At 37.3% G+C, this 20,845-nt stretch overlaps 1 protein-coding gene across 11 annotated transcripts in view; it reads right to left on the reverse strand.

Moving 5' to 3' along the window:
* Nucleotides 1-20,845, reverse strand: part of CLIP4 (CAP-Gly domain containing linker protein family member 4) — an 82,417-nt gene that overhangs the window by 49,577 nt on the left and 11,995 nt on the right. For all 11 annotated transcript variants that reach the window (XR_009544169.1, XR_009544167.1, XR_009544170.1 and 8 more), the window contains exons 3-9: nucleotides 18,655-18,794; nucleotides 17,796-17,889; nucleotides 16,543-16,704; nucleotides 14,700-14,818; nucleotides 11,468-11,704; nucleotides 9,475-9,610; nucleotides 3,500-3,640 (exon numbers count right to left, since the gene is read on the reverse strand). Coding sequence is in view for 1 of the 11 variants with exons in the window: in XM_060169626.1 (XP_060025609.1) it covers nucleotides 3,500-3,640; nucleotides 9,475-9,610; nucleotides 11,468-11,704; nucleotides 14,700-14,818; nucleotides 16,543-16,704; nucleotides 17,796-17,889; nucleotides 18,655-18,794 (1,029 nt within the window). In the remaining 10 variants the exon portion in view is untranslated. The remainder of the gene's footprint in view (nucleotides 1-3,499; nucleotides 3,641-9,474; nucleotides 9,611-11,467; nucleotides 11,705-14,699; nucleotides 14,819-16,542; nucleotides 16,705-17,795; nucleotides 17,890-18,654; nucleotides 18,795-20,845) is intronic.

Genomic DNA, 20,845 nt, shown 5'->3' on the forward strand with positions numbered 1-20,845 from the left:
TACCCAGTTTTCCCCAAAGGTGACATTTTACAAAACTATAGCATAAAAGCACAACCAGGATACCGACATTGCTACAATCCACCAATCTTAGATTACCTCAATTTTACTTGTACTCGTGTGTGTGTGTGTGTGTGTGTGTGTATGAATTATTGGTTCTTTTTTTATACCTTCATGTCTCTACTGAAATTTTCCATTTGTCTCAAGAGGGTTCACCCTTAATTCTTAGAGGGTTATATTCTTTAAAATCTTTATCTGATAAATGTCTGTATAATCTCAGGGTTGGCATCTTTTGATCGTCTTTTTCCTTGAGAGTTGGTGAGATTTTCCTGGGTTTTCATATCTGGAGCAGTTTTGGACTGTATCCTGTACAGTATGAACATATTTTACAGGACTTTGGGTCTTGCTTAAATTCCATGGAGAGTGCTGACTGTTTTGCTCTGTTCTGTTTTAGCAGGCATTCGACAGTTAGCAGACGGTTAGTTTCAGGCTGGCAGTTCCTACCCATCTTCTGTGACTCCAATGTCAGTTCAGTTGCCAAAGCCTATTTGGGATCTGTCTCGTGTGCTGAGCCACCCAGTAGTCAGTCTGAGACCTGGGCAGTGGTCTGTGCAGGAGACCGAAGCCCGTGGTCAGATGCATGCACACACAACCTGGCAGTAAGCCCACCATTCTGAGATCACTTTCTTGAGCTCCTTCCTCACCACGGTCTCCTTGACACTTTCCTGCTCCCAGAGGCACCCCTTCCTGATACTCTGGGTAGAATGCCTAGGCTTTAATTTCCCTGCTCTGTAATATAACCTTTTTGTTTGTTTGTTTGTTTGTTTTATTTTTATTTTTGGCTGCGTTGGGTCTTTGTTGGTGCACATGGGCTTTCTCTAGTTGCGGCGAGCAGGGGCTACTCTTCGTTGCAGTGTGCAGGCTTCTCACTGTGGTGGCTTCTCTTGTTGTGGAGCACGGGCTCTAGGCACACGGGCTTCAGTAGTTGTGGCATGCGGGCTCAGTAGTTGTGGCTTAGTTGCTCTGTGGCATGTGGGATCTTCCCCGACCAGGGCTCAAACCCGTGTCTCCTGCATTGGCAGGCGGATTCTTAACCACTGCGCCACCAGGGAAGCCCCTGTCATATAACCTTTTGAGATTGACTCTGCCTATGGGGCCAAGCAGTAAGAAAAAAAGAAGAAAAACTAATGGGGATTCCATCCCTGTTCTTGGGACCACAGTTTCTCTGGCCAGAAACAAGGGTTCCCCTCCCTTGGGGTTTTAGGTGCGTGGCTATCCCCTGCTGCTATTACAACATGCAGGACTGCTTAGGGACTGTGGTGGGAAAGAACCAAAGACGTAAAAAAGAGCAATCACAAAAGAAAACAGGGACTTCCTCCACTTTCTGTCTAGCAGGAGACCCCTTTCCTGCTCCTCAGATCACAAATAGAGGGCTTCTCTTTGAGCTTTCTTTCCATATCTGCTGTGTACTTCTGGGTTTCAAGTTAAAAGGACACCATTTACAAGAGCATCAAAAAGTCTAAAGTACCTAGGAATAGACCTAACAAAACAAGTAGGAAATATCTGTAGAGAAAATCATAAAATTTTATTGAGATATTTTTAAAGGACCCAATTAAATAAAGCAATATCCCAAGCTTACGATTAAAAGACTGAATATTGTAAAGATGTCAGTTCTCAAACTGATTTAAGGTTTAAATGTAACACCAACTAAAACTTCAATGGATATTTTTATTTTTTGACACTAAAAATAACATTAACATAATTTGTTAATTTATCTGTCTAGAAGTTAACTTTCTATTAAGGAGCAAAAAAAACTTTAATTTTGTGACAAGCACTTTTTTTGAGATATAATTCCAGTTTGTACTTGCAAAATAATATTTTCTTGCCCTGGAGATATATTTATCACCTTATTTATTTATTTTTCCTTTTTACTTTTCTAATTGAAGTGTAGTTGACATAAATATTATATTAGCTTCAGGTGTACAACATAGTGATTCGACATTTATATACATTATGAATTGATCACCACAATAAGTCTAGTTACCTCTGTCACTACAAAGTTATTACAACATTATCGACCATGTTCCCTATGCTGTAGGTTCCATCCCCGTGACTTATTTCTTAACTACAAGTTTCTGCCTCTTAATTCCCTTCACCTATTTCGCCCAGCCCCCCATCCCTCTCTCAACACATTTTTTTAAAAGAAACTTAACAACTTATTCTAAAATTTATAAGGAAGTTTGAATGTATAAGGGCCAAACAGGCAGGACACTGTTCAAGAAAAAGATAGAAGGCTTTCCTCTACTAGATATCAAGATTTATTTTTTAAAAAAACTATACGGCTTCCCTGGTGGCGCAGTGGTTGAGAGTCCGCCTGCCGATGCAGGGGACACGGGTTCGTGCCCCGGTCCGGGAAGATCCCACATGCCGCGGAGCGGCTGGGCCCGTGAACCATGGCCGCTGAGCCTGCGCGTCCGGAGCCTGTTGCTCCGCAACGGGAGAGGCCACAACAGTGAGAGGTCCGCGTACCGCAAAAAAAAAAAAAAAAAGAAAAGAAAAAAATAATAAATAAACTATAGTAATTATGAAGTTCATTACTAACACAGGGATATTCAAATAGGCCAGTGGAACAGAGCAGAAAGGCCAACCAAATTTGTAGACAAAATCCTTTAGTCGTGGTAGAGTGCCTTTCTGCTTCAGTCATTGATGAGTTAGCAAGTATTTATTAAGCACCTATTCTGTGCTATGTGCTACAGTGAATACGAAAGTACAAAATGCTCTCACAGTCCATTTAAAGTTGAAGATTTTTCTAACAGAATAGAAGATCTGCCCAAATAAAGCAATCAGAGGACAAAACCCAAGATAACAAATAGCAACAGGCTGGTACGGATTAGAGTGTATACGAAATTAGAGAACGAGGAGATCGAAGTGAGCGGGGTCATCACGGAGGTCTTCATGGAGAAACAGGATGTGAGTAAGGAGGTAAAGAATGACTCAAACCTCAGGCAGAAGTCAAATACTGCCCAGAGAGATAGGGAAAGTATGACGGGAAGAGTGAGAACCATGTACACAAAAGACAGTGAGACGTGACAAACCACAGCTCAGCTGCGAAGCAGTAAGAGACTCCATCAGAGAAAGGTCTCTGACGGGCAGTTTCAAGAGTTGAGACTTTTTCTGATTAAAAAAGTCACTAAAATTCTTGAATAGGTGAGAAACATAAAACTAGTTGTGTTGCATAAATACTTATCAGAGGTACAGAAGTCTAGCTTTGAGGTTAGATTGGGGGTGATAAAAGTATGGAAATAGAAGGGAAAAAAAGGAAGGAACAAATCTGAAAAACGCTTGTCAGGGATTAAAATCATAAACCAAGAACTTTGCAGGTTTTATTAAATGCAGGTTTCACAGGCAGCTAACCAAAAAGTGTGAAGCAATTTAAATATAAGGCATTCCACAGATAAAAGTAAAACACGAACAAGATATCAAACTTTCTGGTTTGACCTACCAGTATGTACTTTTGACGTTACATGCGCTACATCAATTTTCTGGGACCTGACGAGAGGTACAGCTTTTGTAGGAGGAGTGTGTGCTGTATTCTTCCTTCGATCTTTTGCTTTACTTATCTTTGAAAGGGGTGCAAAAATACCTAAGAGAGAATGCAGAATTTTAGTGTTAAGCAATTAAAAGCACTTCAAATAAAAGGACAAGTACAGCCATTCAGTAATATAAATCTTTAAGTTCTTTTTTAGTGTCTACTTAGGTGCCCTGTAGTGAGAGACAGAGAAAAAGTACGTCTCACTCAGTACTTGCCCTCAGAGAGTTTACAATCTAGTTGTCAAGACTAACAACATACACAATAATTCAAGAAGCACATAACATAACGAGGCACTAAGTGAAACTCAGGGAAAAGAGAATTATAATTATTTCTAAGTACTGGCAAATAACAGTGCACTATTATTCCTCATGTCCCTTTATCTATAGCTCCTTAGAACATATTTTTTCCCATATTATAGCTTTTTATGTTCATGTTTTATCTATCTTCCAGACTTTAGAAGACAAAATCCAATACTCATCTCTGCATTCCCCCAATGTACCTAACTATAGTGCCTTACACATAGTAGGGATATAAAAAATCTTTTTGAGTATAAAACATAATTTCCCAAGAGGCTTAGCCCTCAGCTTCTGACAACTGACAACAGAAACAATACAGTGTGTGTTGTGTGGGAAGGTATGTGGGGACAGGGGGAGGGGGCTGCCTGTTTGCTGCAGCTAGGAGTATAAAATTCCATTAAAAAAGAAATTTATCCAGGCATAAAATTACAGTATATATAAATATGCACAGACATTAGAAATAGTGAATATGGACTATAAATACCAAGATTATTTGGCTAAGACATTTAAGAAGAAAAAATAAAGACATAATATGTACATTATATACTACCATTCAGTGTTTACGCCTAATCTAACAAAGACACATTATGACTAAAATGTAATACATTAAAACAACTTGTTTTAAAATAGGTTTGATGAAATGCTCAAGATTACAAAAAGTGAGTTCTTTGTTTATAGCTAACAAGTGCAAACTATACTACTTTTCTGCTAATCTCAAAATTCTTTCCTCCATCAGATTCTACAATCCTTCCTCCTGATTTTCCTAGCTCTTTTGACTTCTCCACAATGTTGTCTCTCTTCTGTCTCCCGCCTATCAGATTCGCTTCTATTTTTTTCTCTAAATTATTTTCCTTGCCAAATACACACACATGCACACACACACACGCACTCAAGCTTGATGATGATTACATCCAGTGTTGCCAAGGGTTTGAAGAAATAAACTATTTTATACTGTGGGATGTAAATTTGTAAAATCTTACTTGAAGACAAAAATTCTGACCTAATTTACTTTATGGCATTAATTATAAGGAAATACTTATACTTAAGAAGTGTGAACAAGGTTACAAACTTACGTTTGCATGTTATAAGGAGAAGATAGACTTCAAGAGCCAAAGCAATTTCTAGTTCACTATTATAACCCAATCATACTTTTGGAAATTAATTTATGAGAAAATAATCCAAATAGGAGGAAAAGACTGCATACCTGAGTATATCATCACTGCAATACTATATGTATGAGAAAATTATTTGGCAATAGAATAAATGAATCCACTATGTTTATGAACTATGACATCACTGTTAATAAGTAAAACAATAAAGATTATGTAGAAATATAGAAATATATGAAAAGTAAATCAAGAGAACAAAAATTGAGTTGTATGTTTGATTACATTATGATTATATCTGTGAAAAGTTGTATGTGTGGATATAGGAAGGACTGTAAAAAATAGAAAACCAAAACATATTTGAGCGCAGACCATAAATTATTTTCCAAACCTGTGTCATTAATGTCACAATAATATCGTTCAATGAATGAACTAGGATAGCTCTTTCTCCTTGTTTTTTTTTTTTAAATTAACTAAATCATTTGGGAAAACCAAAACTAAATTTAAAGCAATGAGAGACTGGATATAATCAAAGCCCAAAGTGTGCACTGTGTATGGGTTAACCTTCCTGTTCAGAATCTCATGCTACCCAAGTACTGACGGGACTCTCCTCAGATCCTGACATACAATGATAAGACTTAACTAAAAATAAACACATAAGGAAGAATTATTTTTAAACAGAAGAGTAATGAATTTCTGGATAAACATGATCCATTTTGTTTAACCACAATTCCTCCCAAAACTCCACTAAAATTTTAGTAAGAAATAAAAATGGTATAAACTCTAAAGAAAAAAGAAAATGATAAAAAAAGAAAAAAAGCTAAAGCTTCCAAAGACGCTTCCAAAAACAGGGAAGAGGACAAAAGAAGAAGAAAGGATGACTCTGAAACTTCTAAACAGCAGCAGTGGAAGCTCAGGATGAAAGCTGGCAAACTATGGCCTGAGAGCCACATCCTCCCACCGCCTATTTTTGTACCATTCTGTTGGAATGCAGCCACACCCATTTGTTTACATATTGTCTACAAGACTGCTTATTCACTACAACAGGAGAGCTGAATAGTTTTGCAACAAGGGACTGTATGACCCATAAAACCAAAATATTTACTACCTGGCCCTTTACAAAAAAAGTTTGCCAAATTGCATTAGACAACAGAGTATCACCTTCAAAATACTGAAAAAATGTGAATTTCAATCTAACACTCCTTATCCCACTAAACTATCATATGAAGTGTAAGGGTAGAAATAAACATATTTCTGGAATGTCAAGTCTCAAAAAGTCACTCCCCATGAGTCCTCTGTCAAAAAGCTACTGAAGGATGTGCTCCACCAAAACAAATAAGTAAACCAAGAAAAAAAAATGACTTAGTACGAACACCAAACCTTTCTCTTCATAGTATGAAGTCAATAGATGTCTAAAATTGGAAAGATTCATATATTATTTAAAATATGAATATGAACATCAGAAGATACATCTAAAGAAGTCAAAAAAGTTCTTGCCTCTAAAGAACAGGTCTCAGAGTAAGGAAGGGCAAGCCAGGAGAGGGTTTAGCTGTTGTTTTAATAAACCTTATAATACAACTTGACTTATTAAACTAGGTACATGTGTTCACTTTGGTGATTATTAAAAGACATAAAAATAGTATTACCAAATATTAAAAATTATTAAAAAAATTTCATAACTGCCAAAACTTAGAAGCAACCAAGATATCCTTTAGTAGGTGAATGGAGAAATAATGGAGGACTGTGATACCTCCAGACAATGGAGTATTATTCAGTGCTAAAAAGACATGAGCTATCAAGCCATGAAAAGACATGGAAGAAACTTAAATGCAAATTACTAAGTGAAAGAAGGCATTATTAAAAGGCTATATACTCTATGATTCCAGCTATCTGACATTCTGGAAAAGGCAAAACTATGGAGACAGTAAAATGGTCAATGGTTGCCAGGGGCTGAGGTGGGAAGGGATGAACAGGTGGAGCACAGAGGATTTTTCAGGGCAGTGAAAACACTCTATAATATGGCAATGATGGATACATGCCCTTATACACTTGTCCAAACCCACAGATTATACAACACAAAGAGTGACCCCTAAGGCAAACTATGGACTCTGAGTGATCATGATGTGTCCATGCAGGTGCATCCACTGTAAGAAATGTACACTCTGGTGAAGGGATGTTGATAAAAGGGGAAACTGTGCATGTGTGGGCAGGAGGTATACAGGAAATCTCTGTACCTTCCTCTCAATTTTGCTATGAACCAAAAGCTGCTTTTAAAAAAATCTTTAAAAAATTATTATAAAATTTTTACAATCAAAACAATCTAATATGTGCTAGAATTAATAGATCAATGGGACAAAACAATCCCAAAACAGACTATAGCATTTATAAGAACTTAATTTATATTAAAGGAAGTACAACAAGCCAAAGGGAAAATGACAGATTTAGAGAGAGGAAAAAAAAACCAAAAAACTGTTGCTGAAAAGAGACAAATGCTTTGGCTTCTGCTTAGTCAGGGGGTTCTCTGCCTCTCCTGCTCCCCACACCTCAAGTACTGACAGTTTAGCAAAGATCTGGCTCAGACTACTGAGCTGGCTCAGCAGGAAGGGCTATTCCCATTTTTATATAATCCAACACATGACCCTTGCCCCCCAACTTGCCGTAAAGTATGTAAAAGGGGATGGAGACAGGGTCCTTGCGTATCCATCTTTGTCCTAATCAAGCATGCCTCTCCTTGGAATGATGGGATTTGGGAGGCCACATGCATTCTGTTACAATCTAAGTAAGCATTTCTCATGGCTCTGGTTTACATCTGCTCTCTGTGTTGCTAATGGTCTTGATCTTGCCCTTAGTCTGCTTGACAGTTGCCAAAATTAGCTAATAGAGTAAAACTAAACTTAAATTCTTATCCTTATACAACTAACCAAATAAACTCCAACTTAAGTAATGTGGTATTTAAAAATTAAAACATTCAAAAGAATAAAATATATAACCTATAATGAATTCTGGATTAGGAAGAACTATCTACCTTAGCATAAAAGCAGTTATAAGAAATTATAAAGGAAAAGTCTTTTAACTGCATAAAACTACGTGTCCAAAAACACTGCAAATGAAGTTCAAAGGCAAATGACAAACTGGGCAAAAAATCTGTAATAAATATAAAGGCTTAATATCCTAAAGATGCCTTTATTTTTTAAAAACTCATCAGTTTTTTAAAAAGCTAACATCCCAATTTTTAATTGGCAAATAATAATGAATAATTATTTTTTGGTAATTGCCAAGATAACACAAAAAATACATGTGCTACAATAGAACATTTTAGGTATCTTATTTCACCACAGTCAGAGTAACATGAATTTAAACAGAAATTTTCACCCATCAAATTGGAAAAATTAAAGGAAATTGAGCCATAAAAAAATCACATTTTCAAACAATATTTAAAGATTTGAGGAAATTACAATAGGATGTCAGATAAAAATGCAGACTATTTAACTATATATAATCCAAATTTTGTGGAAAAAATAAACAGAAAATATATACAGGTGATTTTATTTCTTTTTCCTTTTTTATGTTTTTTAAATCTAACGTAATGGGCATTTTTTATAAACAAAAATTTTAATAATATACCCCAAAATGAGGCTCCATCTTAAGTGTATGACAAAAGGAAACTGGTGATTTTGATAAATTCATAACAGCTAGCAAATAGTTAACATTTTGGGGGTGCTTACTGGGAACCAAGCACTATTCTAGGTGCTTTATATATTTATCAACACATTTAATTCCCACATGAACTCTTGCGGTATTGCTATCCTCATTTTACAGAAGAAAACTGAGGCACAAGAAGAGAAAGAAGGTCCCACAGCTGGTAGGTAGAGCAGCTGATTCACACCCAAGCAGTCGGGCTCCAAAGCCCATACTCTTCAACACTGTACCATATACTGCCTTCCCTGTCGAGCTGTAAGATGAAATACTGCGCAACCAGGGAAATTAATGTTCTGGGAAAGTACTTCACAACAAGGAAAAATATTCACAACATAGTAAGTGACAAAAGCAAACTGAAATCAATGTGTCAAGGGGTGTGTGTGTGTGTATACGAGAGAAACAGAGAATATAAAATAAAGCAAACATTTGTCTGAAAAAGAATCATCCCAGCTCAGGAGCACAGTAATAAAGTTGGCCTCACCTGCTTTTCAATTTTTCAAGTTTTTCAATCTCTAGAGCTCTGTATGTCCTTGGTAATAAAGAATAAAATCCCTCCTTCATTCATGACACCACCATGAGCAGGATTCAGGAAGGTCTCCAGAGCTAGGTGCCCTCCCACTAAGACACCCTCTCCCAAGCACAATATTGCTCACAGTAAGAAAAGGGCAGTCGCTTCATTTATTACATAAGTAACTGGGGAGAAAGTTTTATTTAAAAGTAATAAAAGAGTAAAATTTTATTATTTTAAATTAATTCTCATTAAATTAGATAGTATCTAACTTACCATATTTGGGGGCACATTTAAAGTACTGGACTTTCCCAACACTTCCATTGTTTTTTCCTTCTGGTTCATCCAACTCAATGCCAGCCCACTGCCCACTTGCAAATTCAGTTGTTCCACAAAATCTTAATGTTCCAACCTAAAGAAAACATAAATCAGAGTAACTTTTGAGTACTACCAGTAATTCTAAGTTTCCCACCCTTGCAACTTTATCATGGAAGTCTTTCAAAAACATTCTCTCAGGGCTTCCCTGGTGGCGCAGTGGTTGAGAGTCCGCCTGCCAATGCAGGGGACATGGGTTCAAGCCCTGGTCCGGGAAGATCCCACATGCTGCAGAGCAACTAAGCCCGTGCACCACAACTACTGAGCCTGCGCTCTAGAGCCCACGAACCACAACTACTGAGCCCGTGTGCCACAACTACTGAAGCCCACGTGCCCAGAGCCCGTGCTCCGCAACAAGAGAAGCCACTGCAATGAGAAGGCCGCACACCGCAACGGCCTTCCGCTCGCTCCGCAACCACCCCCCGCTCGCCGCAATTAGAGAAAGCCCATGCACAGCAACGAAGACCCAATGCAGCCAAAAATAAATAAATAAAATAAATTTATTTTTTAAAAAAAGAGAAACACGGAGAACTAAACACACAAACCCTATCTATACCTAGCACTCTATCCAAAAATTAACTCAGAATTAAATGTAAAACTAAATATAAAACCTAAAACTGTAAACATCTAGAAGAAAACATAGTAGAAAATTTCTCAGATATTCTAAACACACAATCCATGAAATAAAATTTTGATAAAATGAACTTCACGAGAATTTAAAACGCCTGCTCTTTGAAAGACAGTCCTAAGAGAATGAAAAGACAAGCAATAGACTGAGGGTAAATATAAATGAAACAAGACTGGCTCTGAGGTGACAAAGGTAAACGCTGCCGACTGATATACGCATGTTCGTTATATGTTTCTACTTTTGTATAGCTTTAAATTACTCAAAATAAAAAGTAGTAAAATAAAACAGAATAACTCTTCTAAAAGTCCATTCTCAGACGTAGGACAGGAATACTAAAGAAGCTGAATATTAATCCAAAGGGGAGAAAATGCTATGCGTTCATAATTTCTTGGTATTTTAGCTCCACAGATAGGACAACGGAAAACTAACAAATGTCCATGAATGTATTCTTGTGGAAGTTGGTAAATGTCATTCTCAGTGTAAAGTTGCTTTTTGAAGCAACTTTCTTAGTAACTCAAATGTTCAAATTTCAGTGTTTTCTGAGAAAAGTGCGTAACACTCTCCACAAAGCCACCCAGATGTTTAGCCGTAGCTATTTTAGAAATTCCACATGCAAGCGCAAATTCCCTGTCCCATTCTCCATACCGAGCTCCCAATTGGCCCCCAAAAGAGAAAAACAGCTCTCCCATATGAGGTTTTTAAAAAGAGAGAAGGGCAACAAGTGAAAGCCACCTGGAAACTGAGGCTCTGGAGAAAGAGGTGTCCAGAGAATCTTCAGTCGGGTGGAGTTGGGAGTCCTCTTTCCCACATACATTTTCATTACCAGGTTGAAATCATATCTAAGATTTCCCTGTTTGTGGGATCAAGAAGCCAAACACCCAGGAACAGTGAGGGTCACCTTTGCTCCGTTTCTGTGCAGCAGTAGCTGTGGGAGAATCACTACTGAGGAGGGGTGCGAGCGGGGAGCTGCAAGGGAAAACCTGCAGGCTGGATGCCTCTAAATTCACGCGGCAGCTCCACTATGCTCCACTTTTCTCCCATTCAAATAAAGATGTCTTCGTTATTCAGTTTGAATAGTTTATATTCTTAAATTATGCTTTATAGTAACCGTGCATCTAAGTTTCAAGTTTTCCATTAAGTATCCTTCTACCTACATATGGAACTTAAAAAAAAAAAAAACTCAAAACCACACTGCATGCACCCTTGGCACACAGGCCACATAATGACCTTGGACATCGCTTTAGAGACTGCAGCTACTGACTATACCTTCTGTCTTGCAATAACGACACGATCCCCCAGCTTCAGGCCAAGTGACGTCAGCATCACCTTGCTAGTAACACGGTCGTAACTTGGAAGCAAGGGCTTTGAGAGATCACATGACAGAGGCACCGCATCGAGCAGCATCTGCTTGATTTCTTTAGCAGTTGCCGCGGCATCGGCCATTTCTAAGGGCATTTCGACCGGGTCTGGGACAACGTCAGCAGGGATCTGTCCTTTGTCATTCTACAAATAAAGAGAAGAGAAATTTTTCAGTTCATATCTGCTCAGAGCTCTACACGGTCATATAAAAGTATTTTTGGAAAAAGTAAGTTAAATTCATCTATCATTTATTTATTCAAAAATATTTACTAAACTTCTACCACCTGCCAGACACCATTCTAAGTGCTAAAGGCACACAGTGAAGAAAACAAAAGCCCCGCCCTCAGAAAGCACACAGCCTGGTGAGAGGCAGAACATAATCACACACATAAAACGTATGGTGTATCGAAGGGTAAAAAGTGGCAGAGAGAACAAAGCAGGTTAAGGGGGACAGGGAACACGGGCACAGAGAGGGCTATTCACACACAGGGGTCAGGGAGGGCCTCGCTGCTGAGAGGCACTGGCGCAGAGGTCCAGGGAGGTGAGGGAACACAGGGCAGCTCAGCTGGTGGGGACCGAGGTCCAGGCTCAGGGAAGAGCAGGAAGGCAGTCAGTGGGAAGCGAGCCTGGCTGCACAGGCTGGAGACAGAAGTCACAGGACTGCCTGGCTTCCCAACCCCAGACCCGAGACTCCCTCCCCTCCCCCAGAGCTGCCACCTTGGCTCTGTGACCTCGACCCATCCTGCCCACTCATGGAGTGACTCAGATTTTAAGAACAGAATCTATAGGTTTAATACTTCTAAAATCTGGGCTGGGATTTATCCTGCAGCAAGCAAAAATGGGCAGTCACAGGCCCACTAACATTTGCACAGTGTTTATATAAGCAAAATCCTATCATATAAATTATCTCATTTGGTTATCACAGCAAGAAAAAGCTTGTGAATAAAACAGATAAAAATTTTTACCTGTTAAAGAGTCTGGACTGTAGCAGAAGACACCAACTAAACAAGTAAGATATCACTACCATTTCCAGTTTGCCAATTAGGAAAATTAGGCAAGGAGAGATGAGTGACTCGCTCAGCATCATCTCCATAATCACTGCAGGTTTGACACTGCAGTCCATGTCCAGCACCCACTGGACTCTCAGCCCTTCTGCTGCTCTGTGCTGTCCTACCCTCAAACAAGTTCTCTTTCTTCTACGTTCCCTAACCAAAAACTCAGGCTTCAACAGAAAGATTCCAGACTGTAATCTTTTCTTAATAAGATGAACCAAGATTCTTTTGCTCAGAAAACTTTTTCCCTTTCCTTCTCCTCTAATAATTATCTTCAAATGATCCATATGGATAAAAGTATGAGGCTTTTAGAACACATTTAGTTTGCAAGTGCCTCACATTTTTTATTTTAAAATTCAAGTCAGTTTCGTCCTAAGTAAAAACATGGTAGGAAGACATATTATCAAATTTCTGGGACAGTGATGAACTATTTTGATCCCCGATTTTTTTTTTCGAAGAAAAAGTACAAAATGTAATGAAAATACCTATAGCGCTAATCGTACTCTTGAGAAAAAGACAGAGGGAAAAGAACTTTTTTTAATCAACAAACCTGTCATGATAAGTTGTAAATAAGCTATATTTACAATGAATATTTACTTCAGATTTTTAAGTCCTCACCTTTCTAGAGTAAGTCACACACTTCCATCAATTCCTATATAAAATAAAACTTCTGTTTAAAAAATACTAAATAATAATAAAGTAACAATGATATCATGTTAACATAAGGCGGCTTGTTCATGATTAGCTGTAGAATTCCATTTTCTTCTAAAGTAGTGGCTGTCAGGGTCTGATCCAAGGGCTACTGCTGACCCACATATTGACTGCTTTTTTTTTTAAGTATTAACCTCCAAAATTCGGTAATCTATTAATTCTTTGGGGCCTGAATTGGTAATTTACCTCAATGACACACTTCACTGCATCTTACTGGGTTCAAAATATTCTCTCCACTAATAGGGTCTTGTCAACAGTTGTACTAGCAAAAGCAAACACGTATCACCTTCACACTCCAGCCAAACTGAATTACCATCTCTTGGCTTTGTGCACGCTACTCTCTCTGCCTAACATGCCTTTCTCAGCTTCCTCCTGTACCTGGTTAATTCTTAACTATGTTTAAGCACTCAACATCACTTTTGCCAGGACACACTACAGTAAAACTGACTGCTCTCTTGTCTGTCCTCCCCTCTAGACAATATTCTCTTGAGGACAGAGATGTATTTGTTGTTGTATTCTCCCAGTGCCCAATAAACAAGAGGACCTGAAGGAAGGAGGGAGGGAAGGAGGAAGAAAGGGGTTGATTAAATAATTAACGGGGTTAAACAGAAAGAAAAGGGGCAAAGAAGTAGGGAGGGAAGGGAAAACAGGAAAGCAGAGAGGGAGCGAGGAAAAGAGGAAGGGAAGAGGCTTTTTCTAACATTGCCCACCCCTGCCCCTTCAAGAGAAGGCACAGACCCAATTAAGAATCCCTGCCAGAGCAAGTCACTGCTATCAATATAACAGAAAAGAACACTGAGAGCCACTTTTGAGAAGACAACAAAATACCAGATGATTTGAAGATTATGAAATTCAATTCTGTGTGTTAACTTTGTAAATGTATAACATTACCCTGAAAAAATAAATGTTTCCTTTAAGTCGATTTTAAAGGTTTACTGCACTGTTAAATATGCATTTTTTAAATTGTCTGAAATAAAACTTCTTTCCAAAAGAATTTAAAATATGATTTAATACAGAAATATAACTTTAATATATGCGCTTTTATTTAACAGCTAAGGTTTTATAAATATACCAAAAGCTTAAATGAAAGATACTTTTAAACTCAAAGATGATACTTTAAAGAGTATTTTACTTATCTGAATGCAAGTAAGGTTTATAGAGCTTATCAATATAAAAGGACTGAAATTCACTGCTATGCCTTAAATTTATTTGAGATAAAAGTTTATCACCATTACTCTTTACATGCAGCACAAAAATATAAATTATTTACCTATATAAGAGCTCTACAACAACATCCAGATTCAACTCTTTCCTGGGAGATAATGTTAGATGTTTTTATTCTTTTAATATTTTTCACTTTTAATTTAACCTCTTACCCTAAATGCAGGGTTTGCTCCATGCTCCAATAAGCATTTCACAGTACCTGCACACAGGTTATATGCAGCAATATGCAGAGCTGTTCCAAAATTAAAGTCACTGCAAGTGGCATCCACATCTGCAATTAGACATCGCAAGCGTATTAACAAAATTTTCAAATTAAGCTAGTATAATGTAAAAGGAGACAGGCTGGGTTTATTTGGGGGAGGAGGGGTATTAGCTATTTATGAGACTTAAACCAACCCACTAAAAGGACGATTCTCACAATGGAACAAACTCTTCATATTACAACCTACTTAACTAATACTTTTCTTAGTACAATAAAATTTCCCTATCAAATGGACTGATATTAGCATGGGTTTTCCAACCATCACAAACTAAACTATATTTTAAAGCAATTAATGGCAATAATTCATATTTGTAAAAGTAACTATCTTAACACACTCTCTCATTAAACCTCTTGCATATTTGCCATGACAACTATAATGTAGTAGGGTTTAGGTCAGGGACTAGCAAACTATGGCCGTGGCCAAAACCAACTTACCATCTGTCTTTGTAAATAAAGTTTTATTAGAACACAGCCACATAGTCTCTGTGGCTACTTTCACACCACAACTGCAGAATCAAGTAGTTGCAACAGAGACCATGGGGTCCACAAAACCTAAAATATTTACTATCTGCCTCTTCACGGAAAAAAACAGTAGGTAAAACAATGGAGAATTCTCAAGACAGGAATAAATTAAAGAGTAATTAAACATATGCATCATGCTTACATACTGTATTCATTCACAATACTTTATTCAACAAATGACTTTGGACTTCACAATAAGAATGGGAATCTTGCAATTCTAAAAACATTTTAATAACTTTCAACAAATCATCACGATGCTATACAGCAAATACTCCAGATTTGGGGATCCCATTTCGACTGTTTTTTAGAATATGGGTTTAATATACCTCTGGTTCTGCCAATCCGACCTTAATCTAACTACAGCTCCACCATCCCACACCCTACCTACTATTGTAAACAAACTAAGACATGCTCAGGACACTCTCCTGAGCTATTAAAGACACTGTACTATCAAGAGAGGCTTTCTTCCTAACATCATTCAAAAAGTGAAAAAGTAAAAAGGTAAAGAGGAGATGGACAATTATACAAAGCAGAGGTTAGAAACAGACATTCTGGGAAATTTATCTATGCCATCTCTAAAACAAGTCGTCTACAAATGGAGAAAACACTGCATACAACTTTTAACTTAAAGTAATACTACTGCACTTGCCCTCATTTTTTTCTCAAAAGAAAACTGACCCCCTGAGAGGACCCAGAGAGAATGTCTAAATACAGGACTGTGATTTAGATATTATGATGTTCAATTTTAGGATAGCATCATTAAGACAGGAAGAAAAAAAAATGAAAATCTATCCCTTAATGGAATCACAGAATTTCAGAACTGAATGCCACCTAAAATAAATATTCTTCATGATTTCAATGTTTAGCTCTGAAGGTTTCATTGCTCTATGTCTGGCTACACAAGTAAGACAAAAGAAGTATACATAGATTCAATTACACTTTATAAAATCCATGTTATACTGGGGGACTTGAAGAGATATAAAAGGCCAGAGAACACTTTATTTTGTTTCTCTTTGTACTAAGTCTTCTGTGAAAGGATAGTAACTAATCTTCAATAAAGAAAAGTTAAACTGTTTCTGAAAAATAAAATGGGATTGGAGGTCACATGGAACAAGATGGATTAGAAGTAAAAGTATCTTTGAATTATAATTTTTATGCCACTAATAAAGTATTCAATTAATAACATCTAATGGTGATCTTACAGTACTTGCCTTTTGGTTTAGATGTCTTCAAAATCACTCTTATAAGTTCAGGGACATCAAAATAAGCAGCATAATGCAAAGCATTCATATTTGTCCAGCGACTCCGCAAACTAACATCTGCTCCCAGATCGATAAGTTGAGTTGCAAACTTTACAGCTGTATCAACATCACCTAGAGAAGGTTTTCTAAATTATTTTTCTTCAGTACAAATTCCAGTGGATGGCCATCTACTACCTCATCTAAAAAGCCAATGCAAACAGCGTACTGAATATACACTTACAACTCAAAAAATGTAACAAGGAATTTATTCCAGGAAAATAATCAAACCCAAGGGTAAATAAACACTTGGCTGTAAAGATGTTCATCACAGCACTTTTTATTATGAATAAAATTTTGAAACAACCTAAAAGTACAATAATAAGACACTGGTTAAATAAATTATGAGACATCCATATAATGCAATACTACAGAGCCATTAAAACCAGGGCTACACAGAGTGCACCCTGTGGACCACTGACAGTCCCAAACTGTAATTCATACTTTCTATAACTCTTTTCTTTTTCCCTATGTAATCATTTCTTCTGAATAAATTAACTGAAATATAATTTTATGCTTTTGAAAAATACTTGGGCTTGTATTTTGTCTTTATCTCATTTTTCTATTACAAACTCATTTTTATTTTATTTTACAAAAGTATCACTCCATGATGGATTAGAGAAAGGAAAAAAAAAGTCCTTCACTATCAAGTTTAAGAAGCACTGTATCAGACTATTGAAACAGGGAGAGATGTTCACAGTATATAATTAAGTAAGAGGCAGGTGTAAAAATAGTAAAGAACAGGCGAGTATCAATTTTGGAAACTATGCACATATGTTATGTATGTAGGAACAGACCTCAGACAGACCTAAAGACCAGGTCTGTAGGATTGGGACTGCCTGGAAAACAGAGCATGGATTGTCAAACCTTGCCATAAACTCTCAAGAAGGTTCCAGGTGTTACCAGTTACTCTCACCTAGCAAACAGGCTGGTATGAAGCCTGTTCCAGAAAAGTTGGGAGGTACCAGGAGATTATAAAGACTCCCTTGAGAAAAGGGAGGAAAGGCAACAAGGTGTGTGGAAGACCTAACTGAATCCTCGCCTATTCAAGGAATACTATTATCATCAGCCAGGTGCCCTCCCAGGGACTCTGGTTGGCATAAACACAGTTATACAAGCACAAATACAGATGTCTTAAGCCATTAACAGATTCACCACACACTTACCAATACCATGAGCTCCAGATTTGCAAGTATAATGTAAAAGAGTCATATCTGTCAATCCATCTCTGTCATTCACGTTGCAACCTCTCTTAAGAATCTGAGGAAACCAAGGAAGATATTATTACAACATAAAGTCTACTGATTTCAAACCAATGCTGGGAAACCAAGTTAGTCTATCTTATTAAATTAGTTCTCAGTAAAATGAGTAGACAGAACTGGCTTCTCTTAAGGATAAATTTTAAGTCTGTACCCTACAACAAAAATGAAAACTGAACTTGTCACTAGACGGAAGGAAATTCTTAAAGAGTATTCCAAAGTAATTCGGCACCCCAATATGTTCCTTAACCTCTCAAAGGACAAGCAAATTTCCTTTCTAATGGGAGTAATGGTATTTTAAGAAGTATAAGCTCCCTCTTCTTACAACGGGACAGTATGCTGGTCAAGGAACCCAGCACTATTCTTTTATCCCTCTTCCAAAAAATCAAATATTTTTAAAAATTATATTTAAGCCTAGATCTTTACCAAGCCACCCCAAAGTATAGGTAAATGTGACAGTAATCAAATCACCTCATGAAAGTATATTTTTAAATTTACAAAATCAACTTGTACAAAGAAAGAAGGCTCCCTCTGCTCCCACCAAGAGTCAGATGTCAGAACTCCAGATGCAAGGGAGTGAGGAGCATGAGGGAATAATGGAAAGAACGTACTAACTCACTGCTCCATGAAAACCTATGAAGAACAAGCATCAGCATCTTTAAAAGGTTTCCCCTTTATCACCACCTTTCCATTCAGATGGGGGAAAAAAATCTATACAGTTAACAATCCTAACAATACAAGACTTAACAACGTTAGAATTCCTTACCTCATTTCCAATAACGTCAATATTTTGCTGGACCTGAGGAACCCACTGTCTTAAAATGGCAAATAATTCTGATACAGAAGTTTTGGGATCGAAGAGAATTTCCTGGCATGATGTATCATTAGGATCAAAGAAAGAAAACTCTGTTTGAAATTTAAAAGGTGTAAGTTAAATTTGTTAAAATTTCAAAATAAATACATTGAAAATAATAAACAAGACCAGGACTCAAATGACACAAAATATTTTTAGGTGCAGAAAAAGTAGATTTACCTTAAGCAATTCTCAAAACCAAAGTCAGGACCACCAAAAATTATGAGGCATTTCTGAACTGCTATGAGAATGCAGTCACATTCATCACACTACATCTTATCACAAATGAAACAAAAATCTGAGCGTACTGATCTTAAACGCTGAAGTTTCCAAGAACTTCTTCTAAAGCACAGAAAATCTGTCAAATTTTATAGGTATTTTCACCTCTCAAAACATAAACATGTCATGAACAGTAGATCCACGTCCATGATTAAAACATACATAATAGAGAGAAATACGCCAAAATCTCAACAGTGTACTAGAACAATGTGTAATTTTAAGTATTCTTTTTACTTCTCTGTTTTCCTTATTTTCTATAATAAACAGGCATTACTTTGAAGCCTTGGGACAGAGTGATTGGGTTATTTTGGAGTATGTATCAGTAAAGACATGGAATACTAGACACAATTGAACATGATTTTTAAATCTTTTAAAACTTCCTTAAGATTCAGAGAGAACAGATCATCCTATGGCTAGAGAATAAAAGAGAATAGAAGAAACTCGGATTCTACTATCTTGAACAATCTATAAGAAGGTAGGGAATCTAAAAAACCAGAAGCATCTAAAGAAGAGAAGCATTAGAGAAGCAGTATTTGCTGAGTGCTTACAATTTACCAAACACCTTACAAATCTTCCCAGACACCTTACCTGACAGGTATTATTATTCTCATTTTGCAGATAAAGAAACCAAAGCTCAGACTAAATAACACTTGCTCAAACTCACACAGCTAGTAAGTGGCAGATTTGGGGTAGAAAATCAGGTCTGTCTCCAAAGTCTATCTTCTGTCCTCTATTATGCTGTCTCCCCAAGAGAATTCACTATTGAGCTCAGATTTTAACAGCATATGTGAGTAGCAGGATTTGTGTGGCTTTTTTATTTTCTTCTTTGTGTCTTTATTGATTTTCCAAAATTATACTATGTACACACAGCTCTTACTTTTAGAATCAGGGTAACTGAACGATGAAAGGAGAAGCACAAAACCAAGGACGTGTATAAAAGTAGAGCAGTCCGGGCTTCCCTGGTGGCGCAGTGGTTGAGAGTCCGCCTGCCGATGCAGGGGACGCGGGTTCGTGCCCCAGTCCGGGAAGATCCCACATGCCGCGGAGCGGCTGGGCCCGTGAGTCATGGACGCTGAGCCGGCGCGTCCGGAGCCTGTGCTGCGCAACGGGAGAGGCCACAACAGTGAGAGGCCCGCGTACCGCAAAAAAAAAAAAAAAAGTAGAGCAGTCCATCAGAAGAGAATCAGAAAGACTAAAACTAAGAGCATGTACTATTCAAAATCTCAGAGAACAAAATGGTCCTCTACAAACAGAAGAGTCAGAAGAGAATCAGTATGCAACACAGATACCAATTTCTCAAAGATCTGCATGTGTTTCCTATAAATAGCAGTTTACTGGAATTTTTTTTTTTGGTCTAATTGATTCAGCCATTCAATAAATATTTATGGATCAGTGACTTTTCTAGGCATTGGGCATTTCTAGTAGAGAAATTCCTAAATATATACCTAAACAGACTCTTCTGCATGTGTCTACAGGAGACATGTACAGGAATGCTTATTCTAGCATTGGTTATAATAGCAAAATAACTGGGAAACTGAAACATCTCTCCATAGAGGATGTATAGAAAGTGGTATATCCATAGGATGGATTCGATGCTTTCTTACAACTAAATAAATGAACGATATCTACATTATGAATTGATTAAGGACAGGTCTCAAAAAAACATAATGATCAATAAAATAAGTTGAAGAATAATATACAACATCTATCGTTTCCATAAAATTACAAATACACAAAACAATCCTATATACTGTTTATGGATGCTCATATATGTAGTAAATGTATAATTAAATGGTCTGCAATCTTCACACTAAATATAAGATGG

Source organism: Lagenorhynchus albirostris, chromosome 13 (assembly GCF_949774975.1).
Source record: "Lagenorhynchus albirostris chromosome 13, mLagAlb1.1, whole genome shotgun sequence".
NCBI classification, from domain to species: Eukaryota; Metazoa; Chordata; class Mammalia; order Artiodactyla; family Delphinidae; genus Lagenorhynchus; species Lagenorhynchus albirostris.